Source organism: Arctopsyche grandis, chromosome 10 (assembly GCF_051622035.1).
Source record: "Arctopsyche grandis isolate Sample6627 chromosome 10, ASM5162203v2, whole genome shotgun sequence".
Taxonomy (NCBI): domain Eukaryota; kingdom Metazoa; phylum Arthropoda; class Insecta; order Trichoptera; family Hydropsychidae; genus Arctopsyche; species Arctopsyche grandis.
Window position 1 is genome coordinate 16,352,312 of NC_135364.1, and position 27,881 is coordinate 16,380,192.

At 33.6% G+C, this 27,881-nt stretch overlaps 5 protein-coding genes across 8 annotated transcripts; 2 read left to right on the forward strand and 3 right to left on the reverse strand.

Annotated features, from left to right (window-relative positions):
* The first annotated feature begins 360 nt into the window (after positions 1-360).
* On the forward strand, positions 361-6,230 carry Kap-alpha3 (karyopherin alpha3). Of its 2 annotated transcripts, none has more exons than XM_077439880.1 (6): positions 361-872; positions 2,478-3,173; positions 3,379-3,621; positions 3,697-3,969; positions 4,049-4,228; positions 4,316-6,230. In XM_077439880.1, exons 1-6 carry the CDS (start codon positions 807-809, stop codon positions 4,406-4,408), a joined length of 1,551 nt encoding a protein of 516 aa, XP_077296006.1. In that variant the 5' UTR covers positions 361-806; the 3' UTR covers positions 4,409-6,230. The 2 variants fall into 2 exon arrangements, with proteins under 2 accessions (XP_077296006.1, XP_077296007.1); XM_077439881.1 differs by having other exon boundaries at positions 4,319-6,012.
* A 1,028-nt stretch (positions 6,231-7,258) lies between these two features.
* On the forward strand, positions 7,259-11,854 carry dock (SH2/SH3 adaptor protein dock). 2 transcript variants are annotated; one of them, XM_077439948.1, is made up of 7 exons: positions 7,259-7,313; positions 8,832-9,215; positions 9,300-9,566; positions 9,679-9,781; positions 9,955-10,145; positions 10,558-10,735; positions 10,814-11,246. In XM_077439948.1, the coding sequence occupies exons 2-7, from the start codon at positions 8,908-8,910 to the stop codon at positions 11,021-11,023; spliced, it is 1,257 nt and encodes a 418-aa protein (XP_077296074.1). In that variant the 5' UTR covers positions 7,259-7,313; positions 8,832-8,907; the 3' UTR covers positions 11,024-11,246. The 2 variants fall into 2 exon arrangements, with proteins under 2 accessions (XP_077296074.1, XP_077296075.1); XM_077439949.1 differs by having other exon boundaries at positions 7,262-7,313; positions 9,679-9,769; positions 10,814-11,854.
* A 1,925-nt stretch (positions 11,855-13,779) lies between these two features.
* Positions 13,780-17,523, reverse strand: Noc2 (Nucleolar complex protein 2). Of its 2 annotated transcripts, XM_077439952.1 has the most exons (6): positions 17,208-17,523; positions 16,832-17,067; positions 16,565-16,754; positions 15,669-16,498; positions 15,375-15,590; positions 13,780-14,375 (listed from the first exon to the last, which is right to left on the reverse strand). In XM_077439952.1, the coding sequence occupies exons 1-6, from the start codon at positions 17,281-17,283 to the stop codon at positions 13,842-13,844; spliced, it is 2,082 nt and encodes a 693-aa protein (XP_077296078.1). In that variant the 5' UTR covers positions 17,284-17,523; the 3' UTR covers positions 13,780-13,841. The 2 variants fall into 2 exon arrangements, with proteins under 2 accessions (XP_077296078.1, XP_077296077.1); XM_077439951.1 differs by having other exon boundaries at positions 13,781-14,375; positions 15,669-16,754; positions 17,208-17,316.
* Positions 17,524-18,810: 1,287 nt separating this feature from the next.
* CtsL4 (Cathepsin L4) lies at positions 18,811-20,973 on the reverse strand. Its single transcript, XM_077439953.1, has 8 exons — positions 20,742-20,973; positions 20,524-20,664; positions 20,340-20,453; positions 19,905-20,038; positions 19,691-19,823; positions 19,206-19,366; positions 18,991-19,125; positions 18,811-18,909 (listed from the first exon to the last, which is right to left on the reverse strand). The coding sequence occupies exons 1-8, from the start codon at positions 20,910-20,912 to the stop codon at positions 18,834-18,836; spliced, it is 1,065 nt and encodes a 354-aa protein (XP_077296079.1). The 5' UTR covers positions 20,913-20,973; the 3' UTR covers positions 18,811-18,833.
* Positions 20,974-21,110: 137 nt separating this feature from the next.
* Positions 21,111-22,383, reverse strand: Taf11 (TATA-box binding protein associated factor 11). Its single transcript, XM_077439954.1, has 5 exons — positions 22,256-22,383; positions 22,016-22,102; positions 21,699-21,933; positions 21,430-21,614; positions 21,111-21,348 (listed from the first exon to the last, which is right to left on the reverse strand). Exons 1-5 carry the CDS (start codon positions 22,260-22,262, stop codon positions 21,215-21,217), a joined length of 648 nt encoding a protein of 215 aa, XP_077296080.1. The 5' UTR covers positions 22,263-22,383; the 3' UTR covers positions 21,111-21,214.
* Between the last annotated feature and the right edge of the window lie 5,498 nt (positions 22,384-27,881).

Here is a 27,881-nt window from a genome sequence, read left to right on the forward strand (position 1 = left end):
TTACCCGGCTTCGCTCGGCATTTGTAATATAAACCACTTAAACATGGCTAATTTAATAGTAAACATTTTATTTAATTTATTTGAATAGTTTTATTTTATTTCAATTTATTTGAAATATATTAATTTGTTTTATTATTTAATTTAACGCCACGGATTCCATCACTCGAGCCTTACATATATACATAAGATCTTATAAAGTTTCTTTCGAAATTATATATTAGATGTATGTAGGAAACATGATAAAAACGTGATGTTTTTTTTAAAAGAAGCCAGACGAAAGCGAATATTGTGAAATTTCGACGAAGACTCTTTTAAGAAATTCCTCTCGAAACGTTGGTAAAATATCGCGTCGACGTGTTTAATTAAGGGGGCGTTTGAAGTTCGAGTGAGTTGAAAACGGCGCCGAGAGCAGCGGGGCAGCTGAAAAGCGAGAAACGGACGATCATCGAGGTGAATTGCGCGCTTCCTGTGAGTGTTGCCAGAGACGGGGTCGCGGAGAGTGTTGCCAGGGCGAGCGCTTCCGTGTGACGGTGCGCGAGGCGGGACGAGGCGGGGCGGGGCGAGGGGAGTCTCAGGCGACGGCCGGAGCGGAGCCACAAGCCGACTCGGAAGCCAGCCGAAGCCGAAGCCGAAGCCGAAGCCGAAGCCGAAACCGGAGCCGGAGCCGAAGCCACAGCCGAAGCCACAGCCGAAGCCGCTCGACGCCCGACCCTCACGTCGGTGGAGACCAGCTCCGGGCGCACTCGGCCGACACCTCGTTGGCTTTTCGCCACACCACAACCACACCGCACCGTCGATTCATCAGCATGGCGTCTCAGGAGGCCGGTCGCGGCCGCCTGCACGTGTTCAAGAACAAGGGCCGAGACCAAGATGTGAGACCCCCCACCACACCACACCACCCCCCACCCCCCATCTCTACTAACCTTCGATACCACCAACCCCCCCCCCTCCCCTCCCTCGCCTCACCACTCTTCCCCTTCCCTAGTCACAGTATTGGTTCATGTTGACAATTCGCTATGCGTTTCGAATATAATTGTTGTCAAATTCCGATCTAATTCTTCGTACTGCCTAATGCGACCGACCCCAATATATCAATTTTTAACCATCGGTGATTTTCTGCCAACGAAAATCATGTAAATCAATCACGTGTTTTGGGTATTTATTTCAGGCGAAATGAAAAAATGTGGGTTGGATCGTTTAATCAAAAAAAAAAAAAAACGTAATTGCCAAAAAGATCCGGCCCATTTGTAAAAGTACTCGTTCGTTGTGGTGAAATAGTCGGAGCTCTGTTCGATATCAATACGACCACATTAATCTTTGTAATTGTTAAATGTCTTTCATTTTTGATATATAAAAATCATCAAACGATGGATGTGTTAAAATTTAAATTGAAACTTCGTATTTAGTCCGTGCTGATTTGAAATTTAATGTGAGCTAGGTCCGTCGGGCTGGTCACATAAATGAGGATTTAATTTTAGCCGTGTACATTCAGTTCTACATGTGTGTTTGTGTACATTAAAGAGCTTTGCTATGTCAAAATTATTATCAAACAATTTAGTGTTGAAATTTGTATCCTTCCGAGTTTAAATTTTTGATGTACAGTTTTTCCCGCTTACTTTGTATATCATTTACTATTCAATTTTCATACAAAATTCGTATTTTAACAGTATCCATTGACGCAATCTGCTAAGTTTCCTATTCCATTTAGGTTAAAATGACACGATTAGGTAAAAGAAGTTGAGACTATGAGTCGATAACACCCGACTTTAAATATATTATTAATTGTAGGGTAGTTATCGTTTCATAGACATCCAATGTTCAGGTAATGACGGAAAAATCAAATCATTGAGCTTTTAACCGGTGCAAATTTTAGTCCATTGTAGAATACCTACTAATTTCGATTGAACTTTCATACGGACTTGAATCGAAATATGTAGATCTTGGTTTAATTGAGTAATCTCGCACTTCGCTTCTTTTACGGCCTTCAATAGTATTGTTTGGGCACCTGAAAATTAAAAAAGTCTAATCAATGCATTTAAGATGTGCAGTTTTACGAAATTTCACTTTGGACATAAATTTTTTTTTGTATATTTATCAAAGATCTAACAAATTAATACTTTTTTGTCTGGATAAAACCGAAACAACGTTAATTGCAGGTAATCAACAATATTGAACTCTAAACAGTTTTAGCAGCCAATAAAATTGATGACGTAGGTCAATCAGGTCACAATCACGCCCCAAATTCTCACTCTTATCGTACATATAAATTGAAGTTCTGTTTCGAATTACAACATTTCTAAAATGGGAACGTCTTTAGCTAGCGTTTACTTTTAATAAACTGACCTCTAATCTTTTCAATAGTAGAACGAACGTCACATCGTGACATCGATCATTACTGCGAAGGCTACCATTATGTTGAATGATCACATTTAGTTTCCACGATTACCTTTAATAATGTATATTTTCTTTCGTTGTAGGAAATGCGGAGGAGAAGAAATGAAGTGACAATAGAACTCAGGAAAAACAAACGCGACGAAACGTTGCAGAAGCGCCGCAACGTGCCCGCTTCAGAACTCACAGACGAAGAAGATGTCGAGCGAGGAATTGCTTCGACCAACCTAGTGCAATTAGTGGCCGATGCCGCCCGAGTGGACAAACCCGATGCACAGCTGGCAGCTGTCCAAGCCGCGCGCAAATTACTCTCATCCGATAAAAATCCACCAATCGATGAGCTGATCGAGAGCGGAATATTACCCGTGCTCGTGGCGTGCCTCGAAGTCGACAACCCGTCGCTTCAATTCGAGGCGACCTGGGCTCTGACCAATATCGCGTCGGGCACGTCGGAGCAGACGAATAAAGTGGTGCGAGCTGGTGCTGTACCACACTTTTTATCCCTGTTGATGTCCACGCAGCAGAACGTCTGCGAACAGGCCGTCTGGGCTCTCGGAAACATCATCGGCGATGGGCCATTGCTGCGCGATTATGTTATCAGTCTTGGCGTGGTCCCTCCGCTGCTCAGTTTTATTCGTCCAGATATTCCCATATCATTTCTCAGAAACATCACGTGGGTCATTGTAAATCTTTGTAGAAATAAAGATCCTCCGCCATCCAAAAGCACAATCAAGGATATTTTGCCTGCTTTATGTGTATTAATCAATCATACAGATATGAATGTAAGTATTGCAGTTAATATTTAACGTAGAGTGAGTCAATGATTATCACAAATATGCTACAAATTAATAGAGTAAAGATTCGCCTGCTTGGTAACAGTAAATTGTATAATAAAAAAATATTTCAAATTTAATAATTTTTGACTCATCTTTCAATTTGGTGTTTATGATTGAATATAATTTTATTCTATTATTATATATCTTTCAGATATTGATAGATACCATATGGGCCATCAGCTATCTCACTGACGGCGGAAATGATCAAATTCAATTTGTAATAGATTGTGGTATAGTTCCAAAATTAATACCTTTACTTTCTCATAAAGACAGTAAAGTGCAGACAGCAGCTTTGAGAGCCGTAGGAAACATCGTTACTGGATCTGACGAACAGACACAAGTCGTACTTGACTGTGATGCATTGTCACACTTCCCAGCACTTTTGGAACATCAAGTAAAATTAATTTAAGCCAATGATTGTAATTATTTATGTCAATTGAAATCATACTGACTCGTGTTACTATTGCAGAAAGAAAAAATTTGCAAAGAAGCGGTTTGGTTCCTTTCGAACATAACGGCAGGCAACCGCTCTCAAGTTCAAGCCGTCATTGAAGCTGGTTTGCTTCCGTTGATAATAACCAATTTGAAGAAAGGAGAATTCTTAACTAAAAAAGAAGCCGCATGGGCCGTGTCAAATTTAACAATTAGCGGCAACAAAGAACAAGTAGCTACTCTTGTCAATGCCGGTGTAATAGCGCCATTCTGTGACTTACTAGAATGTAAAGACTCCCAAGTAATTAGTGTAAGTCGACATTCTAATTTATTTATTGGCTTAATTTGTACGCGAATATGTTTTAACAAATCTTGTCTTATTTTTGTAGGTGGTTTTGGATGGCATCAATAATATGTTAAAAGTTGCCGGAAAAGAAGTCGACACAATCGCCAGCTATATTGAAGATTGTGGCGGCCTCGATAAAATTGAAGCTCTGCAGACGCATCCAAATGTTGATATTTACAAATTAGCCTATGAAATTATTGAGCAGTACTTTGCCGATACAGATGTTAGTATTCTTTATTGTTGATTTTTTTGCTTGTACATACTATTCTATTTAAACGTTTGTTTTTATATTTTGATTGTGTGTTTTCAGGAGGTTAATGTAAATCTTGCACCTAAAATTGGCGAAACTGACTTCCATTTTGATCCCAATGCTGGAAGTCCTCAAGACGGTTTTAATTTTTAACATATAACAATATGACGGAATGAAATGACTATTATATTTTCATTGATTCTTTTTAGTTTAAATGAAAAAACTAATATTACTCTATATAAACTACCTTCAATGAGAAAGCAATATTAACCTGAAAATATATTTGTATTTTCAATGGAAAGTGTAGATTTGATATAATGACTATTACATATTTATAATTTGTTTGTAATAATAATTTACATGTTAAATTTTCTTCAGTCTTGAAATATATCTATTTATCTATATTAATGGCAAAATATTTATTTGCATTGATGCGGAACATATACATACACTATATCGTCATTTATTATCATGGAAATGTTGCTTAGAGAAATTACTAAAAATTAAAACAAAAAAAAAACATTCATTGATATTCTTTTTTTTTGTAAATTTAGTAATGCCATATTTTGGTTGCATGTTTGCTTTCATCTACACGTTAATATACGTTTGCATATTTATTCTTTGAAATTTATTTGGCATTAAAACGTTAAATAAAGTTCGTTTATTTATTAACTTTGTTTTTATTGAACATTATTCATTGTTAATATATTTTTCAAAATGTATCTTATTTTGGTATTGTATCCAGGACTGACTTCTGTCAGATTGTGTATGTATATATATAGATTGCTTATAACTGGATATGATACAAGTGCAAACACCGGCTATAGATGATCTATTGTTAAACGTATTTCAAATAAATTCCAATATAATTACCTCAAGAGTGTGATGTGGCCTCAACATGTTACCAAAGATGGCTTAATAACGTATTAAGAGCATATTAGTGAAGTATTTCGATCAAATCGGCAATCAAAATATTTGGTTTTTGCTATTGACCATTTCTTTTCGTATGTGTATGTGTTTCATGTGCAGTGAGATCTTTCCACAACGTTGCAAAATCACTAAATTTCTCATTACAAAATTTTTTGTCTGTTTGATGAACGTTATCGAGGGATTTTATTGCTTACCATAAATGTCCATCTTTGTACAAAAACACTTCATGGATTTGAATGAAATCGCTTGTAAATGCATAGTATGTGCAGACTGTTCTTAAACGCTGTGAGAGGTTGTAATTTTTTTTTCAGTTTTTGTTTTCCTGCGAGTAATAAAGTGAAAGGATATCAATTTGAACGTTTTGTTAATTTATTATGTCGAGCTGAATCTGCAAAATGGAATTAATTCGTTGACTTTATATACTAATAAATGAATAACACGAAAATTAAACTTAAATTTTTTTGTATGCTCGATTTCTTAGTGTAATTTCGATTGTTGAAAATATTATCATATTTCATAAATTTTGGATTGCTTTTGACTTAAAGAATAGATAAAGAATACTATTATAAATGTGTGTAATTATTTGATTTGTTTTGTATTTTTCTGTTTTTCTTTTGATTGGTAATTTTAATTGATGAACTATAAATTCTTCTTTCCTCCTGGAAATTTTGTTTTTTTTTTTTCTTTTCAGTTAAACGTATTTAGTTTTTACAAGACGTTTTACAGAGTTTTCAATCACTATTATTCACATTTCAAACTGGAGGTTTGTAAAATATCTAAAAATTATAATGATAATATTTTACGTTCATTAAATTAAATTTAATTAATTATAGTAATAATTATTTCATTTGAAATTATATGTAAGCTAGTATGTATATATATATATACATACTTATTGGCTTAATAATTATATTTTTTTAACTGAACACATTTTGTGTTACATTATTGAGAAAAATTGGGAATTTTTGTTCTACATATGTATGTATGTATGTACATATTTGAACATAGATTTTTTAATTGTCTTTATAATAAACTGGTTTCAGCGAAGAGTTACTTATTAAAAGTTTTCCTATCACAATTTGGACCCTAGGGTCAATACCCAAAGGTCAACTCTCTCCAAAATGCGATTGGTCGGTCAAATAAATAAGAAAGGAAAAGAAAAAAGATGTAGTCGTCTTGCATTTACATAATTTTTTTGTCTTTTACGAAACCAATCTACCAAGTTGTCAAATGGTTTGTATTAATTTATTTTTTGTGGAAAGTAAAATCTGCATTTTAAAATTCGTACCATGGATACAACAATTGTATTTTATCGGAAAATGAATCTGTCGATGAGGAGTTACACTAACAATGAAATTCGCAGCGGCGATATTGGCGCCGTCCACACACGATATTTCCGGGTCTACCTTACGGGCCCGAATGTGAAACGCCAGAAACAAGAGGAACAGGCGTTTCCTGTTGTATCTTGCTCGCGCAAATTAAGTGAGTATGTACCGTTTACCATGCACCCTTTTTTTTTGATCTTTCAACTTAAGATCTTTGCCTTCCGATATTTGCGTTTTCGGGCTCGTGACGGAGACCGGATATTTCCATATCCAGTTCCCATGTTGCAATCTGTGGTTGTTATTTAGGAACTGGATATAGAAGATATTGCAGATATCGTGTGTGGACGGCGCATTGACTCGATCGAAATAGATGGACAGTTATGTGAAAGATTAATCCATAGAAGTAATATATTTATACAATGGCTCTGTTTTGTGCTATGTTTGATGGCATAGAATTTCATTAGGCAGTTTGGCGATACACTTAGTGCCAAAGCCGAACGAAATAGTATTTACGAGTGGAGACTCGAAGCTGAAAATTCCTCGTTCGAATTTCGAAATATCGGAGTAAAATTAGTTGGGTGCCTGCAGCGATAAAAAAATAAAGTACACACGCTACGAATTAGTGCCAATGTATTGTAGAATTAGAAAATATCGAACACCGAACACCGAACGAAGTGAAGATTTACGGACCGTAGTCGCGATGGAGCTGGGGAAGTGTGATGTGGCGAAGAGGAGGTAATGTGTGCGTCTGGCAGGAAGGCCGGGTCCGGCGAGCGAGTCGGCTGCGGCCGCGCGCCCGCCTGGTCAGTCCCCGGTCCCCCCCTCGAAGCGCCTCCGCCCCCCTCGCGCCCCCCGCGGATTCGGTGTCGGTGTCGGTGTCGGTGTTGGTGTCGGTGTTGGTGTTGGTGTCGGTGTCCGCGTCCGCGTCCGCGTCCGTGTCGGTTTGGGTGACAGGCGGAGGCTCGGCTTCGATCGATCCGCGCCGCTGGTGACGCCCCCGCCCCTACACCCCGCACCCCGCACCCCGCTCCCCGCTCGCTGCACTCTGCTCGCTTACTCGATTTTCAATTCTCAAACGCTCTGCACCCGTTCGCTTTCTCGTCCTCCGTTTCTTCGCGTTATATCGCGCTGTTAAAATAAAACAAAAAAAAAATAACAATGTGTGATTGCTAAATTTCCCACACTGTTGTAATCGGTGTGTCTTGCAAAAGTGCGGTGAAATTGTGTTTGACAGTAAACCTTCGTTGCGAATAATTCATTCGGTGCAAAACAAGAGAATATTTATAATTATTACATATTTTGTTTTTGTCTTCGGTTCGCTATAAATTAATCGCGCAAAACAAAAGAATATTTATAATTAAATTTTGTTTTTTTCTTCGATTGCTTATGAATGAATCGTGCAAATAAAAATATTGTATTTTCCTTCGTTTCGATCTCGAAGTTTGACGCTAATGAGTTTCGTTATAATAATAGAAATTTGACGAATTTTCTATTATTGTCTCGTCAGAACGGTGGCCGGCTAATTAGTAAATGTCGTTAGCGATTAAAAGGACAGTGTATTCATTAACGAAGCGAACGTTTAATAATATATATTGTTCGTTGAAAAATTCAATCAAATATAGCTCACTATTCCATCCCCATTGGGTTTTTAGAATTCACAGTATGGAATCGTTCCACTATGAAAATTACCTCGATTTAAAAAATTCGGATATACGATTAAAATTTTTAATTAATTTTTGTCGCCTATATGTGTCTTTGAAAGCAATGTGTGATGCTATGACAGATACATGTATAATTTTTTCATTTAAACTTATGAATCTTTATTGCTTCATAGATCTCTATTTGCCTCTCGAATATCTTCTTTTATGGCGTTAATCTTAAATGCTAAATTAGATCGACTGAGAAAATTACAGAAAACAATACTCAAATTCAAGAGAACAAAGTGTAATTTCAAAAGTTCTAAAACTGACACTTATGATGACAAATCTTGTGCTAGAATCACAATCAAAAGCAACCACAGATGACTCACTTGTGTCAGTATGTGTAATTCTACCGAAATATAAATGGATCATGCTTAAATCCTTAATCCGATAGAATTATTACAATATGTTATTGCTAGATACACTCTTAAAAATAAAATTCTTATCACTGAAAAGATATTACGATTCTACTTCGTGTTTTTCGTTTTTCAACCTATGATTGTATTGCAATCAGTTAAATATCGACATTGCATATCGAAAAATAACTACTCGTCTATTATTTATATTCTGTTTCAAATATAATTTCACCGTACTTAACGTGAGTTATTTTTCACATTACAGATATTGCCGATTTGTCGAACGCTTTCCACGATAAAACGGGAAGAAGAGATCATCATCAGACGGTGGCAATCGTGTCATGTTGGAAACTCGAACGCTTCGTGCAGTTCCCGATCACGTTTGGACGAATAAACCGTTGCCCGTTCCTCACGCCTCTCTAATGGCTAATATGCGACATGGTAAAGCCAATCAGGACGACGCTTGTTATGTGGTGGCCAAGTACGACTACGCCGCTCAAGGCTCACAAGAATTAGACCTGCGGAAAAATGAACGTTACATGTTGGTGGACGATTCTAAGCACTGGTGGCGAGTGCAGAATGCACGCAACCAATCCGGATACGTTCCGAGTAATTACGTCAAAAAAGAAAAGCCTTCCTTATTCGATAGGTATTTTTGATTTATGTTTGCGCGTTGGTTTTGTTTATATTTACTTGATTTTGTAGTGTGTTTATGAAATTTCATTCTTTGTAGTATTAAGAAGAAAGTTAAGAAAGGGTCTGGGTCCAAAACTTTACCTATGAGCGGTTCTCCGACTAGGGGCGGAGGCTCACCTGGAGGCGGCACTACTAGACGTCCTCCTTTAGATCCAGCCGAAGCCATCGGGACTGCTATTGTTAAATATAATTATCAAGCACAACAACCAGATGAACTGTCTCTTACCAAAGGAACGAGGATTCTTATACTAGAAAAGAGTAACGATGGCTGGTGGCGTGGACAGTCTCAAGGCAACTCTGGATGGTTGGTTTTTTTTTTTTTTTTGCTATTTATATTATTCTTGTAAGCTATTGTTGCAGACAAGTGTTAGTCATCCGCCAAAATGCTTAGTCTTATACAATTTTCTTATTTCAAGGTTTCCATCAAATTACACCAGTGAAGAAGGAGATATAGACGATGGAACCGTTCATACATATGCAATGGCTGAGAGTGTTTTAGACATTGTGGTAAGTGAAAAGGTGATTAACGATAACTTTTAGATTTTCTAAATTGAAATGAAATAGGGCTCAATCTATCGCATAATATAACGAAACTGAAACCCAACGTGGTGCATTAAAGTTTCGCCAATTATGTGGTAAATTGAGTCTTATTTACAATATGGAATGAAAAAAATTGACAATTTTGTTCACAGGTGGCTTTGTATTCATTTTCTGCAAGCAACGAACAAGAGTTGTCGTTTGAAAAGGGAGATCGTTTAGAAATAGTAGAAAGACCAGCTGCGGATCCAGAATGGTTCCGTGCGCGAAACGGTCAAGGACACGTCGGTCTCGTTCCTCGTAATTATCTGCAAGAGCTCTCTGAATATTTAACACAGCCTTATAAGTAAGTTTTATTCGGATAATCAAAATTTTCCGACCCTACTATACGTTGCATACATTGTTCATATTATAATATTTAACAGTTATGAAAAAATTTCCTTTAAACTTTAAATTGAATCACTCGCAAATTAAAAACAATCATTGCTCCCCAGTAAGGTCAGATAGATTGTGTTAATGTTATTGTACTTATCATACAACAGAAATTGCATAAGGAGTGCCTGAAATAATATATATATATATATATATATATATATATATATATATATATATATATATATATATTTTTTTTTTTTTTTATTAGACTATAATCTTAGAAAAGTCAGTTCGGGAAGCCTCTCTTTGAATCATTAAAAATAAATGTCAATAATCCAATGAGTTTGAAACTGATAGATGGATGCTTGTCTTAATGATTTTAGTGAAGGCAGTGGTAGTGGTGATGCCATGTCTCGTTCCGCCGGAGGCACTTTATCCAGTGGAGCAGCTTTACAAGGGAAACCTTGGTACTATGGTCAAATTTCAAGAACGCAATGTGACTCTCTATTGAATCAACATGGGCATGATGGAGATTTTCTAATTAGAGATAGTGAAACAAATGTAAGTTCATTGTTATTAATTATTTTTCAATACATTTTAATATTTATTATGCTTACGATTTGTTTGTTTCGTTTCTAGATGGGTGACTATTCGGTGTCACTGAAAGCCCCGGGTCGTAATAAACACTTTAGAGTACACGTCGAAGGATCTCTTTACTGCATCGGACAGCGGAAATTTCACACTTTAGAACAACTCGTCGCCCACTATCAGCGTGCTCCTATCTACACAAATAAACAAGGCGAAAAGCTTTATTTGGTTAGGCCACTGCCTAATAATAATGCTTGCTAAAATAAATATATACATATATAGTGATAAATTATTATTTATAAATAATATAATAGACACGCAAAACATTTATATGATAACTTTTGTATGTGTGCATTTATATACCTATACTTTTTTTCATATTGGCCGCTTAAAAATTAAAACGTTTTCATAAAATACAATCTCTACGAATGCAGAGTGTTAACTTCAGCATATACATATACATATACAAGCTAAATTAATAACCAAAAAAAAAATACTCTATTTCGTTTATCAAAATACAAACTCTACTACAAAAGTTGTAAATGTACTTGCTTGAAACTGTTCAATATTAACATTGTATTTAATAAACAGCACTTTTAAAGAGCAACAATTTAAAGGTTATATATACATTTCAATAATTAACGTGAATTTAATATTGTCATCTGTATTTATGTTTATGTTCCATGATGTCACATTTTTACTTTTTTTTTTTAATAATATCTCGAATGTCGAAGTGGGATGTTGTCTGTATACATGTCGCGAGCGTGTTAGCATGTATGTGTGAATTTGTATGTTAACTTTTTAATTCTAAGAATAGAAAAATTGAATTTTGTAAATGTGAATGGTTCTAAAATATTTAGAACGAAGTGACGGTAGCACAATAGATAGATGCGTGAATTATATAAAAGTATACCTGTATGTGAATATTTAATACAAAATTTTCGTTTTTTTAGAAAAAAATGTATGTTAAATACCCGTTAGTACTATTCACATTTACTACGATATTCATGTAGGCATCATTTAATGGATAATTTTATTTTACATTTATAGGACTGATGTTTTTATATATATCATATAAAATATTATCAGATTAAGTTTGTATTTATTTAAAATTTAATGTAATATTAAATATGTATCTATATATATATATATATATAATATATATGTATATGAGGAATCTCCTTATTGAATAGGGATATTTTCCTTTATTCATATGAAAAAATGTCCATACTAACATTTAGTAATGGGTTTGAAAAAATTTGTCGAATAAAGTAAACGCGATAAAATATTACATACGCATTTATTACATTATTACGATAGGTAAAATCTGTATAAAATATTCGTGTATAAGAAAATTTCATGCGTGTATCAAAATTGTGGTTAATTAGTACTACTCGTTGATGTGTTAATTAATCATCGTATTGACAGTAAATTTGCTAAATCAGTTTGGCAAAAATATTTTGCATTACGAATGGACGAGTGTATTTTAAAAATGAATTTCTGTGTATCGTTTTATATCGTTCAGGAACTTTATAATATTGAACTAATTTTTCTCATCGAAATTTATTGTAATTTTTTTCTTTTTTGTCTTCTATTCTAACAAATACGGCGAATGTTTTTCAATAGCTTTTCTTCCAAAGTGTCTTCCATTTGAATCGGAATAATTAGAATATGCGTGTGTATTCTATTGGGATTCATTTGGCTTGTTTTCTCCAATTTAATTTTAACATTCTAATTTGATCAGTATTATCCACACAAGCCGAGGTCATTGCTATAGGCTGACACTTATAGCTAAGGTAAGCGTGTTCTTCAAGCAGCAATCCAGAACAATAAATTGGACCAAAAACTCTGCTGTGTCGGCACCACAAGAATTAGTTTGCTTCTTGATGAAGTAATTTTCAGTTGCTGGATTTTTTGTTTAGAATTAGGTTTACATTAACTATAAATATCACTGTCGCAATGACCTCGCATGGGCCCAGAGACATTCCCGAGTGCGTGAGGCATCTATCTACTCTTGAGCAGCGTTTAAATATATAATGAATATTAAATGTATCATAATCAAACTTATTTAATTTTGAATCTAGCTATAAATATATATACATACATATTTTACGTATGTATGCCCATCCACTCTGTTTATATCGACTGCATTATTTATTGAAGCACACGAACTAAGCATAGTTTCCCTTTCAGTATGAAGATTCTTAGTAGTAAAATTAGTAAGAATATCTTAAATTGTGTCGAAAGGTGCACATTTTTCATAGTCCTATGCAGAATCAGCTAGTTGTAACATCACACCCCTTGGGTCGAGGGATTGTCGGATCAAATGTGTAAATTTGGTCACACCGCCCCGAGAGTTACCTTTGAAGTTAATTTGAGAGATGAAAAGAACATTTTTTGTAAATGTGAAAGAATGAGCACAAAACGCAGGAAGCCTTCTTTTATTAGCAAATCGTAGTTTGAGATGGTAGATCATTTTGTAATTTTCTATTAAAAAAAACGTTTTTCCAGATATACTATAGCTCACATGCAACGTATGCGACTCTTAAATGGCAAAAATTGTCATGAAAATGAACCGTGTCGTCTTTAATTGTAAACCTACGACTGATATTGATATTAATGATATTTTGATTCAATTTGAGTCGTTCGTGGGTCGCATATTAAAATTGTAAAAGCTTTGTTTTTTGTAATTTGCTCAATATATAAAATGTAAAATATTTTCTAAATGTTTGCCAGCATTATACTTTTAAGATAATTACTGTTCTTTACATTTGTTGTGTAATATTGTAACGAGCATTAACGATTGTATTGAATGTATGATATATGTGAACTATAATATAATTTATTACTTTGAGAATATTCGATTTTTTATTTTAATTATCATAACATAAGTATCAGTATCTACTCCACAAATAAATAGATGATAATCAAAACAACCACTATTGACCATTTTTAATCAACATCCGGCAGTTATTTATCCGACAAGTCTTGAATGTAGTATAGAAAATAAATGAAATACACTATAAAATTTTTTATTTTTTTTTATTCAGCCACTTATAGATTTTTTAACATTATAATATTACCAATCAACTAAATTAAAATCTTCCAATTCGTCGTCCTTATCTTCTGCTTCATTGTCAATTGTTTCTGATTCATCGTCGACTGCCTTCTTGGATTTAGATTTAACCTTGTCTGCCTTCTTGGACTTTTTCTTAGGTGGCTTCGGCATGTCTTCCTCGTCTTCCATAAAGAATTCGCCTTCACTGTCAGACGGGAACAATTCGACGTCTTTCGATGCTGGTTTTCTATCAGCAGATGGTGGTTTTCTTTTAATAGTCGGCAGGTTATCGGCCAAGTCGCTGTTCTTTGTAACGCTCTTCTTCTTCTGTATGTTGCTTATCTTTCTCAAGTTATCGTAATAAGTTTGCATTGGCGTTCCAAGATTCTGAATATTCGTTTCCCACGCTTTAATTGCCTCGATGTCTCGCAGTTGAAACGTAACTTTTTTACGCTGAGTCTCTATAAACTTACTGTTTTCTTCAATCTTATCTACGACGAGACGGATTTTTCGCGAGTAATTGGCCACTGAACATGACTTCAAAAATTGTTTCAACTGAAATGAAAGAAATACATAATGTAAAATAAATACAATTATATTTTACACTTAAAACATTTTGTAGTTTTGAAATTTTATTTTCATTGGACTAGTTTGCATAAGACACTACATAGTCAGGGCCAGCTCGAAAGTGCAGCCGACTAGACACGTGCCTAGGGCGCCATAGACTAGGGGCTCTGCGAGGCGCCCCCATTTTTCTTTTTTTGATTTGAACTTATAAAACATTCTATATTCAACGTAATTTTTCTACTCAAAGTAACAATACTGATTGTAAAATATTATAATTCACGGGGAACGCAGGAAGTTGACTTGTCAAATATCGACGACTCACGAATAAAACTTGTAAAACAGCAAATTGTCGTCGGTACAAATAGTAATTTGGAATTGTATTTTATATAAAATAACGCTGAAACATACATATGTATGTATATATACATATCTATATATAAAAATGAATGTCTGTCTGACTTGGGTGTGTCTCGAATAGGCTCCTAAACCACTGAACCAATTACAATGCATGTCCGGGACGATTACTGTGACAAAAAACCGGGAACGGAAACATTGCAACGCAATAAACGTCATTGCAACGCAATAATTTCAAACGTGTTCGCTACCTGCGTTTTTCCGACAAATGGGAATGAGAATTGTATATATGTATATAAAAGGGATGAATTTACTTCATGAAATTAAATATCTTAACCAATCATATTCGAAAGAAGAAACGTCACATAAAATTCTTTAATTCATTGTTGAATATAAATTAATGTCTTCATTATTATCCGTATTTTATACATTAAACGTGCCTGTTTTGAATAAAAAATTAAAATTAATTTTTTTTTGTCTTAATATATTTGTCTTCAATACAAAATTTCAAGAACTTAAATGAAATTTATCGTTTAAAAATTTAAAGGGAGGGAGGGGGGCGCCACACACCCTCGGGTCGGGCCTGCATATAGCAATGGCTTCGAAAAATCTTAAAGTAATTCAACAACTTACCTGCAACAAAGGCATAATGGTTGTATCGGGGAAAGATATTGTATGAGAATACAAACTCAACGTTTCTAATAAGAGCATATAAATATTCTCGATGACAGCATCTTTGAATCCATTTTCGCTTAAATGCGATTTGGACAGTCGAAGAATACAAGCAAAGTTCATTGGTTTCATCGATACTTTCTTATGCTTCTTGGAAAAATCGTACGACGTCAGAACCTAAAATATTGAATGTATTAGTAATTAATACAAAAAAATATGGCACATAAACAAAAGGAAAAATTCAATAGAACTTACTTCTAACAAATACGGCATAATCGGAATGTAAATATCGGCATCCCTCGACAGATTTATCAATATTTTAACACAATGAAATCTCAATGGGTAATATTGAGCCGTTGGAATCAGTTTAATGGTGTTTGTTATAATCATAACCAACGGGTACGTTAATGTTTGGAGTTGGGGTTTTGATTTTGTCGCGGCAAATAATTCAGCCCATAACTGCAATGAGTTTACGAACTGCCAATTGTAAACCACTTGAATGTTCTCCTTCTTGTGCAGTACTATAGCATTCCTCAGATGGATGGCCAATTGCCGGACATACAAAAATACGTGATGATATGAAACGTTCACATCTAAAGCGAGCATTTCAATTAGTGACCGCCTCATGAAGGATATCCCTGGGAGTGTGGTCGGACTGACGAATTTACTGTTCTTTACATATGTCATGTACATCATCTTTAAGACGTTGTCCAACAGTAGTGCCTGGTTGTTTGACGTTACCCGCAATATACACAAGAATGCTAAAACCCTGACGGTTTCTTCGGATGTGCTCCATAAGTATGTCAACCGCTTGAATAAAACTTTGGCCAACGATGGGAAACATCCAAAGAACGTTGACATTTGATGCAAGTGTTTTAGCAGAACGTTTAATATGTTTGTTGATGTTACGCCACCTAAAAGTTTGATTATATCAAGGAAATACATCTTCAAGAGACCCTTTACTTTGATCCATCGCTTGCTCTTTTGTGGATTTCTATCTGATGTTTGCAAACGGAGTACTTTTTTGAGTGCCGGTTTTAAATATAGCACACACATCTGAATGACCGCGTTGAACACGCCAGATCCTAAAAAGACAGTTTTAATTACATTGTGAACATAAGTGAGCTTATTTAAATGAATATTATATTTACCTTCTACTATGAATTCGGATTTTGTATCATCGCCTTCTGTAGCAGTGACTCTCAAAAGAGCTGCGTGAAAGGCTTTGACAACGTTTGAAATTGTCGATAATTCTATTTTGACCGTAGATTGCAATTCCGTTTGCCATTGAGTTATCATTTTCATCGTTAATTTATTTGAAGATGTGACTTGGTTTTCATCCTAAAAAATGAATGGGTCTTTTTTATAGTTTTGATTCAATAAATAAATTTAATGGTGATAATCAAAGTATATTTTACCTCAAAATCACTATCTTCGCTTTCTTCTTGCAATTTTGCATCAGGCACATGAACATTCTCGCTGTCCGATCCATTTTGATCGTCATTATCGCCGTCATCGTCGGAATCGACTCTGAAATTTAAAAGTTTTCGGTCGTTCTCTTCTAAAAAGTTGTAAAATTCTGGATCGGTGTCTTTTAATTTATGTAAAGAATTGGCGAATTCCTTGGGATCCAGATCTTTTTGAGATTCTAATTCTGAAATGATTAAGTATTCATAGAGATTATAAAAACGCGGTACAGCTATATATATTTTAGGTTAGGTATGCAGAATTATATTAATTAATCCTATGGAGGAAAATATATTTGGAGAGTAAATTGATGGTGAATTTTAATACCGTCATCAGAATCTGCGGCTGCAGCAATTGCAGCTGGTGACCTGTGAGACCGTTTTATCCCTCGCTTTAAACCCATGGCGACGCACGTGTCTGTCTGTTTGACACTTAATACAGTGCTGCCACCTTTCAACTTTTTTAGGTTACTTATAATATTATGGGTTCGGTGATTACTAGTCAAATGTGAACCGGTCACAGGACAATGGGTCGCTCTAGATCGGTCACACGTGATCACCCGTCACACTAAAACTGGTCACACCCTAAAACTGGTCACACCTTAAAATCGGTCAACCAGTTTTCTCGTGACCGATTTAAGGGTGTGACCAGTTTTAGTGTGACGGGTGATCACGTGTGACCGATCTAGAGCGACCGGTTGTCCTGTGACTAGTTCACATATGATTAGTAGTCCGTTTACCATATTACGCTATTATACCTTGAAGCTTTACGATGGGAATCCTTAAAAGTTATCTGATCGACTAGGAGACAATTTCATGACCACCATTAGAAGCTGAGCGTTATTATGAAAATATTGTTTTATTTTATACCATTATTTATGTGAATGGCTACGTCAACACTACCGATATACATATACACCCGATATTTACGAATTTTTCCATAACCAGTTCCTAAATAGCAACCACAGGTTGCAATATCGGAACTGGATATGGAAAATTCGGAAATATCAATATATGCTTTAAGACGGAATTTCTATTGTCGTTACTTAAACATAACCAGAAGTGAATGATAGAAAAGGCTTGTAAATATGGGTACTTATTTAGTAGTGTGACTCCCACTTGAAAATAAGAGACGAGGAACGAATCAGAACTTTATGGACTCATATCTGTTTGAGTTTATCTGGTGAACGAAGCTAGACGGACGCGTTCTCTTACTATTCTATAAGATATGTCTATATTTCCACTATAAGGTAGGAATAAATTTGAAAATTATGCGTCACTGCGCCATCTGATAAAAAGGCGTCGAAACATGACGCCTTAAATTGTCGCAGCGACGCGCGAGCCACACTACTAAACAAGTACCAAATAAGAGCCAAAATTTTTACTGAATTGCAATCGTAAGGCAAGGTATGAAGAAAATTGTCACGGTTGTGAAAGAAGTGTTATTTAAATTGTGGCGGCTCACTTTACGACATGGTCGAGTTTGGTCACCTTCCTGCGAGTGGGGACCAACTCGGCTGTGTTCAGAGTAGCTACCTCACCCTGCTTTCAGCTATCATAAATAAAGCACGTGCATCAACATGCCAGTCGTCTCATTCGTTCATCCCCCATAAAATCAACATTTTTTGTTTGTTTTATCCCAATATAATTTATTCCCACTCGAAATTTCCTGGTTTTTTTCTGAAAAAAGCTCGCAATTATTATGACCTCGCTTTCTTACTATAGATAAAATTCTTTTGAGGATTTGGTTTTCCTATTTACCTATCATATTACTTTATTATTTGGACGATCACAAAGGAGTGGGGAAAGAGAGATGTATTGGAAGTACATAAAATTATTTGCAGATGTTGTTGGAAGGATACATGTATGTAACTTCAACGTGATTTTTATTTTAAAAATTCAAATTTGATATAAGCAAAACAATTTATTTAAGTTTCATTACTTTTATTAATGTTTATATTTTCTTATCATCCATTACAACATACGCAGCATAATTTGCAATTCCACAACGATTATGTCCTTTCTTCAATCTAAAAAAATATTTTTTCGTTTTGTATCAGTATAATTAATACAAAAAAAAATCAAAAACATCTGAAAATATAATATTATACTTCATATATCCTTTTTCTCCCCAATGTTTTCCCCACCAATTGAGAAGAATCCAATAAGTACGACTGTAGCCCACAATTAAAACTGCATGGTTTACGCTTTTATTTGAACAAGTATGATCATCATAAACTCCAGAGCTAAAATTCAATTAAAAAAAACCACTCATAACTATACAACATAGTGATTATTTGAAATATGTATGTATAATTATACTTACTGGTACAACTGAAAGGTACGTGGAGCTGCATTGATGGATACACCTATGGGTCCCAAGAGAGCAACAGCACGTTCTAATGCAGCTTCATCACCCCGTGGACTCAATCCCCATGATGTAACTTTAGCTCGTACTCGACGTTTATCCCAACGACATTTGCTCTTCTGTATGCATTATAACTTTAATAAACCGTCATTTCAATGCCAAAACACTGAATGTGCATAATCAACCTTTTAAGATAATCGAGATGAGAATGATGTGAATTATCTAATTTCTATTTTATACAAGCAATTTTCTAGTATTGGCATAATTTATTCCTACTGTTCAAAACCTCTTCAATAAATTTAAATGTACACAGTATTGGTTTAAGTACATACATAATATGTATATTAGTATTCATAGGTGAAAAATAAAAATGCCTGATTTTGCACATTCATGGATTTGGCGTTGTACTATTGTTTTACAACATAGCAATTATTATTAATAACCTTGGCTTCGTATGGATAGTCTTTATAAGACATGGCACCGTAAGCTTCTAAGTAACGTAAAGCACCCCGCAACGATCCACCTCCACATCCATAATTTCCCCAATGACCGCTACAATCTACTATTTGTTGTTCACTAGAAATAAATCAAATGAATTGTGAAAATAGTCACATTATATGCATATATAATTTGTATTGAAAAGCAATTTTATCAAACCTCAAAGGTTCCCAAACACCTTTAGCTATGAGCAATTGAGCCTGAACAGCGTGAGCTATAGTAAAAGCATAGCATGCCCCACATCTTCGCTGACTTGGAATATCAGGTTTAAATCCAGAATTCCGCCAATCTATCTATGTACATAAAACGTATCGATTGAGCGGATATTGAAACTTTTATGTCTAAAAAATATGTACTGCATAGTGCGTTTTTTGTGGATGAACACAACGGAACAGTGTTTTAGCACATATTATCGTTGCTAAAGAAATCGTTCATTGATAATTGATAATCAACGACCAAAAAATTAAGCAATAGTGTATGTTCAATGCTGTATCGATGGTATTAAAATGAATAAAAAGCTTAACAAGATGCGATTTCTGGTCATTTTTTTTTACAAAAATCACACTGTACATACATACACATATTTACAATTACCTCGGGTGGTATTATTATGTCATGTTTCCTTAAATGTTCTGGTAGTGTTTCATTGTGTGTGTGCTCTTCGGATTTCACTAATTTTACAATTGTCCTCAAATATTGTCGAAGAGTCTGTATGATATTGATTTTTAAAACTACTATATTGTATTTATGTATTAATAAAACCAAACACGATATTTACCATGTCACTGAAATGATTTTCACGCAGTTGAAATGTGTGATTTAAAGAATTGTGATGTTTTATTGCAGCTAAGTTTTCATACCACACAGCACGAGCTTTGTTTTCATGAATAGTACTGGCGTAAGATTTGTTAAATTCTCTCTATAAATGAAAATTAATGGCTTGTAATAAATTCTATTAAAATATATCTTTTAATTATCAGAAGAATTTTAACTTACTTTAAATTTTTCCCAATGCAAATCACCTACATAGTCTTCTTGTAAAACTGTGTCATATTGACGAGTTCTATACAAATTTTCAATTGAATTATCTGTATCTTCACAAACGAATTCTTTTGATTGAAATAAATTCAATAAAATAAATAAATATCCATAAACTGAATAAGCCATTGTGTTATTTAATTAATTTGATTCTATTCTTATGGTGAATTGTGCACAACTGTGGTGCTATGATTTTAGAAAATGTGCCGATATGCAAAAAGTTTTAATTCTGCGAATTGTCTTTTATTGATTGTGTAATTTTATATGATGATTTAGCATGTGTGGGATTTTAGATCACTCGACAACTATTTTCTAATAAAAAAAAAACTACAAAAGAAATATGAAACTTTATTTGAATTATTAAGTGAAATACCCACGTTAAAACTGTATGATGAAATTACAATATATAATATTAATCGTTCGGTGGAAATTTAAGAAATAAACATAGTTCTGTGGGCTTTTCTTGATGGTATTATCTGACTATTTCGAAGTCGTCTTACAGCTTCTCGAAGGTGTTTTGGTTGGAGAGGACCTGTTTCACCAGATTGTTCCAAAACATCTAAAGCTAAAACAAAAATACATATATGCCAACAAACAATAAAACAAATATGTAGATTACAATAATTCAATTTAATTACATAATTACCTTCTTCGACAATTTCACCAACAAAAACTTTAGCGATTCCTGACATGGCTATAACGACATTTTGTCCAACAGAACTTCCAGTTATTGTTTGCATCAATCTTTTCACAGAAGCTTTTGGAAATGCAGCTCGTCTGTACATTTCATATCTGTTTAGTTGTTCTTCGGTGAAATTAGAAACTAAAACCCTGAAATATATATACACATATATGTATATATTAGTAAAAATGATCAACATTTGAACAAAATTTTTTATTATATTTAATACTCACTGCATTTTTTCTCTTTCTTCTTCTTCAACCTCTCTTTTAGATTTCTTTTCTTTTTCCTTTTCACTTGACATACGTCTATCACTACTATGATGTGCCATCAAATTAAAATCTTTATTGTCGTCCTCATATTCATGTATAATTCTATCTTCATCATCGACTAAAAAATTTACCATTCGATCGTTTTCTTGATTATCATAATCCAAGTCATCTATATTTGGTTTTATATCATGTAAATCTGAAACGAAATGCAAGTGTCTAAAATGATACTATACATATATGTATTCAATAATATCAGAAATAGTGCAATTGTTAAGTACCATCAAGTTCGCTCTTAATGGTGGTTTGTTCCTCTATTGATAAGGACATGTCTTGGGATTCATCGTTAGAATCAGCCAACTCATCACCTAATATTACGGTAATGCATTAAATCTGTACATGTACATTTTATAGTAAGTCAGAAATCGAACAAATTCATTTTGAATCACTGTCTATTTATTTTACAATTATCCTACAGAAAGAAATGAAAATTGTTTAAAAATCTTTATATTGTTATTTACCTGTCATTCTAAAAATTTTAGACGGTTAATTTTCAGGGAAAAGACCGCAACAACAACCGACGCTCGGCAAGTGCAATGACAGTTGGCGGACAGGTTAGCCAATGTACACAAATATGTCTAATGCACTACTGCCAACTCAAATATAATTTTCAGTTTATGTGCTATCATGACGCCAAAAAAGTTTTAATCGACTCATGTGCCTTTATTGATTTGAGTAAAATTAAACAGAATAATAATATGAGTACATAAGTCGATGAAATAGATGTGCAATGTTTTCATGAATTAAAATAATACACTAGTACCGGTCTGTTACTGAGAGTTGGCGCGTTCTAGTACTCACACAGAAGTGCGCGAAAGGGACAGAGCGTCTTTTTATTATTGAATGCAGTGTGACAGCATACTAAAAAACACCAGTGGCGTGCGGTAAAATTAAATGAAATAAAAAACAGCCTGTTCCTCTTGTATCCTGCTCGCGCACATTAAGTAAGGCTGTACGACAAAAAGAGAGAGAATTTCACCGCACGCCACTGCTACACACCTATTCACTGACTGACCGACACTATACAAGCGCTTTTGTTCGCGCCAACTCTCGGTAAAAGACCTATATATTGCTATCGGTAAATAATAAACTGGGCACCATCGAAGGCATAAAAGGCTCTAAATAATTTCAGAGAATTTATGTTTATTACGCACGGCCAATGTTTTCCCTAATTTGAATAAAAATAAAACTTTTAAAAAATTATACTCTTGCTGCCGCGACTACTCAATTCTATTCATCACTGTATATTCTATGGATAGAACTGCTACACCATAAATTATTTATCAATTGATTAATTAATGATTTTTTATTATTATATTTAGTGGATAATTTGTATTATCTATATATTGTTTATATGGACGATAGGAATTGCACTATTTTCCTTATCACCTGGAATAAAAAATATTATTAGTATTATTATTAAAATGATTATTTTACGAAAAAAGCTCTTAGCATTATATTTAAAAAATACATTAACGGATTTTTTAGATACAATATAAAGTGACAAATTAATTATTGTAGCTATCTAGTTCTAAATTACATATATATATATACAATAAATGCGAATATTTACATATATGCAAATGGTTTTACTATGGTAAATTCCTCAATTCCTCAATATGGTTAAAAAATGAAGCGTTCATCGAGCATTCCATTCGCCATCGATTGAGAAAGGTTACATGTTTATTCAATAATTGTATTTTCTAAAAATACACACCATTTTAAAGATTGAAAACAATACTTAATACGAATGCATAAAATCAACAAAACTCATATTTTTCCTTCTTTGTGCGATTATTCGATTACAATATTTTTAATCAAAATTTGCATACTTTTAATTAACGCATCGACTATATACATATATTTTTTGGACCAATTGCTTGCCACATAGCTTACTACATACTATTTTATAAACAAAATAGGTACATACCATTTATACATATTATATTACATATAGATATTTAAGTCCGAAGAAGTTTATTTAAATTATCTCCATTGTACGTACGTACGTACGTATCCAAATGTTCACATATATGTACAGTGGCGGACTGGGACCGAAATCAGTGCATGCCAGGAGTCAAAGGGGGCCCACCCAGGGTTAAAAAAATTATCCCCCCCCCTCCCCCATATAAAAAAATTTTCTTCTTTCCATCACGCTAAAAATCAAGGGTAACAAATAAATAGAATTTTCAAAAATGGGAAAAAATTTAGGTACAAGAAAAATAGCAAAAGCAAAATAGATCCATAAATTACATTGTACATATATTTCGTATTAACCCTTGTTCTAGGTAAATAGAATGCATCATAAAATAATGCGGCATAAAAGCGGCTTTAGCTCTCGGTAGAAAACAATCAGGGACGTCATTTCAGCTTTTTCTTGGGGGCCATGCAAAGATTGGTCAAATTGAATTTTTTTTCAAAAAATCTTTTTTATATCGGAATAAAAATGGAAAATATTCTTTGAATACACCTTATTGAGTTATAAAATATGAAAAAAATAAGCTTATTTTTGAAAAAATATTTTGTAAAAAGTCAAAAAAGCGCCGCAGGCGAAAATTGTTTTCCAAAAACCTTCACATGATCAACGAAAATCCCCCCTACGCCCCCCCCCCAAATGACGTCCCTGAAAAAAATGCATAATATTTTCAATTAATGTTAATCGAAAATCGGGATTTTGGGGAGGGGGCCCCTATCCTATATTTCTATATACATGGATGTGTCTAGATTAGGAATAGATTTTATATTCGGAAACTGTTTAAAATTGTGTATTTAAATCTCACTATATCGTCGAAGTATAATCAAATGTTATTTTAAAAGTATGAAGTAAATTTAAATCGCTGGTTGATGATGAATCATCCTATCAAAATAGTTTTAAGGAATTCAGTTTATATTATTCACGGAAATTTGTTTATTCCCATTTTTATTTCAGTAGGTAGTTGTTACATAGATATTGGTATATACATAATATTGAGGTTAGAAATGGGCCCGGCAAAAGGGCCCATGCAAATGTTAAAACTTACATTTCAAGCCTAATAAAAAAAGTTAACCGATCTTGTTGTACCTTGTTGACCGTATTAGTTGTTTGTGTATATCGTAAGAAATTTGTTTTGTTGAATTACCCAAAATTTAGGTCCCAAAGTGCAATATCCTATAAATTTTTACACACGTGAAATAGTTAAAAAGTTATTTAATTTTACTGAGGGCCCATATTTTCTAACAGATAGTGGGGCCCACATGCCATCGGGCATGTTCGCTTGTATGGCCAGTCCGCCACTGTATATGTATGTACATACATATATAATATAATTGCTGTAATTTTTAAGATATTAATTACACACATTTGGTGCAGTTGCGTTCGGCGTCAGTAAGAAATTATCAGCATACAGACATACCATATATGTATGTAGATTTTACAAGTTGCTTACTACATCTATATCTATATCTATATATGATGTCTGTGTGTGTGTGTGTGTATGTGTCTCGAATAGGCTCCTAAGCCACTGAAGCGATAACGATGGAACTTTCAGGATTTGTTGTATGCATGTGCGGGAAGATTACTGTGAAAAAAAAACCGGGAAAAAGGGAACGTGAACGGGAATGAGTATCATTGCAACGCTATAATTTCAAATGTTTTCGTGTCGCGACCAACATGTTCTCTGCCTGCGTTTTTCCGACAAATGGGAACGGGAACGGGAATTGCATGCGTTATTGTGGCATTGCAACGCATGCCGGGTTCAGCCAGTACATATGGACATTTCAAACGAACGTGAGTCGGCTAAGATAAACTTTACTTTTCAAATCGATTGTGATTTACGATATGTGAATTTTCATTGCATTTATCATTCGTTTAAAGATAATGCAAAAGAAAAAGCGCCATACGTTATCGAAACACGTTGGCATTACGTAAAATATTATAATAAGTTTCAAGTCGTTGCATCCGTTTTATGTTTAAGGGATTACATTCAACAGTGTTAAATTTAATGGAAAAGGATGAAAAAAAGTTTGGGGCAACTGACCCGCATGTTGTCTCAATTATTTGGTCAAAGTTCATCGTGTTTGTATAGTATCTGCTGGCAGCGCCCAAGCAAACGATATTCGATAACGTTTAGTTCAACAGCAGACATCTTGAGTTTAACATAACATTTTAACGGTAAGTTATACTTTATTTCATATATAAAAAAAAACTTTATTGTGTTTTTATTCAGTCGAAATTAGATATAAAATCAAATCGGCTAAAATATTATTAAGAATTTGATAATTTAATATACTTAACGAGCACCAATCAAGCCAATAGAACTACGCTATTACCTAGCGCGTCTATGATAGGTGCAATGTACGGAGATAACCTCTTTATAATAAAATTTTCTATAATTTACCAATTTCACGCGCGTAATTGAATGTAAATCTAAGTTAGATTTTCATTTATTTAACGAATGATTCCAATTTAATTTACTAAAGCATTATAGTCGATTTGATAAATTGATAAATTTGGATTTTGATTATAATTTTATATTAGACATATTTCATTTAATAAAGTTTGATATCAATTAATTAAAATTAATTGATCTAAAGATCATATCGATCTTAAACATAAATGTTATTGACTAACTACATATGTACATACATACATACATATCCATTTATGTATGTAGATACGTATGTACATACATATGAAATGTATCCTAGATATATACATTTTAAATTGAAGCTAAAATTTTAATATGCCATATTTTAGATAATATTTCCAAATTGTGTTTCATACCGGTTTTAAAATGGCTATTTTTGTTCTTTACTTTTGTTAATAACCACGGATGGGTTATCTTATTTATTTTACATTGTAACATGCACTGATTTTTTTCAATCACTGATTTTTTTCGTCATTGACAAATAAATATAGAGTTAGTACATAAATATAATTTATATAGCCATATTTTCTATAATATATAAAATACATATCCATTTTTTTTTAAGTTTACGTATAATTATCACATTTAAATTGAATTACATCACTAGCGATGTTTTATGAGTTTATTTCCTAAAGTGAAATATTTGCCAAAGTATTTTTTTTCGAAATTTATGGGTCTTAATGAAATACATATGTAAAAACATGCGTAGTCAATAATGATCGTAAGTGAAAGTAGGAAGAGGTTAGTAAAAATAGATAAACGTCAAATAATGCTATGAAATAATCTTTTAACTAAAATTGATTAATATCAAACGGGATCTCGTTAGTAACAAGCAGCAATTTTATGATCGTCTGAAACTAAAATTATTATTATATATTACATAAATAAACTAAAAAAATATGATTATATAATACATAAACAACACCATGTTCACTGTTTTTTCTTGCAATTTTTTTTAATTTTTCACCTTTTTTTTAATTTTTTTTATTTTATGAATTAGATTCAGACATTTTATACCTATTTCTATTGACTTCAAAGTTATATCATGTGATTGGCTGAAAGAAATCAATTATTTAACTTATTTCAATGTTTTATTACTTTCCAAAATCACCCGTTGATATATCAACAGGCAAAATAATAGTTATTATTAAAACTGAAAATTCTCTATTTGTTAAATAGAGTTCGCGTGAAAAATAACTCTTTTAAATTTATCATTCGTGATTATTTTTCTCAAACCATCCGCTACAAATGCGCTGATCAATTGTACAAATAATAAATAATAATTAGAAACATATATTTCAATAGAATAAGGTGACCATTCGCACTGGTTTCTTGGGCATCTGTCCTAGTCTGTCGTGAAATAAAACCAGTACACTTTTATTGTAATTTTTTTTTTTTATTTAATTAAATTTAATAGATAGATTGAAATATACAAAGCCTTCAGCGAAAATGAGATCTCCTACATATTGACAGATTAGTCGAAAATTGTCTCTGTTTACCAGGAATGAATGCACCAACCGAACGACTTTTTTCTTTAACGAACAATATGTGATCTAGTGATAAAACGCAATTCAATGTTGAAACTTTAAATGTTTTATTAAGTCTTGTGTAGAAATAGTGTGGGGTGCAGAGATATGTAATAATAATAGAGAGGCCCTTACGAATAAATAATTGTTGTCAA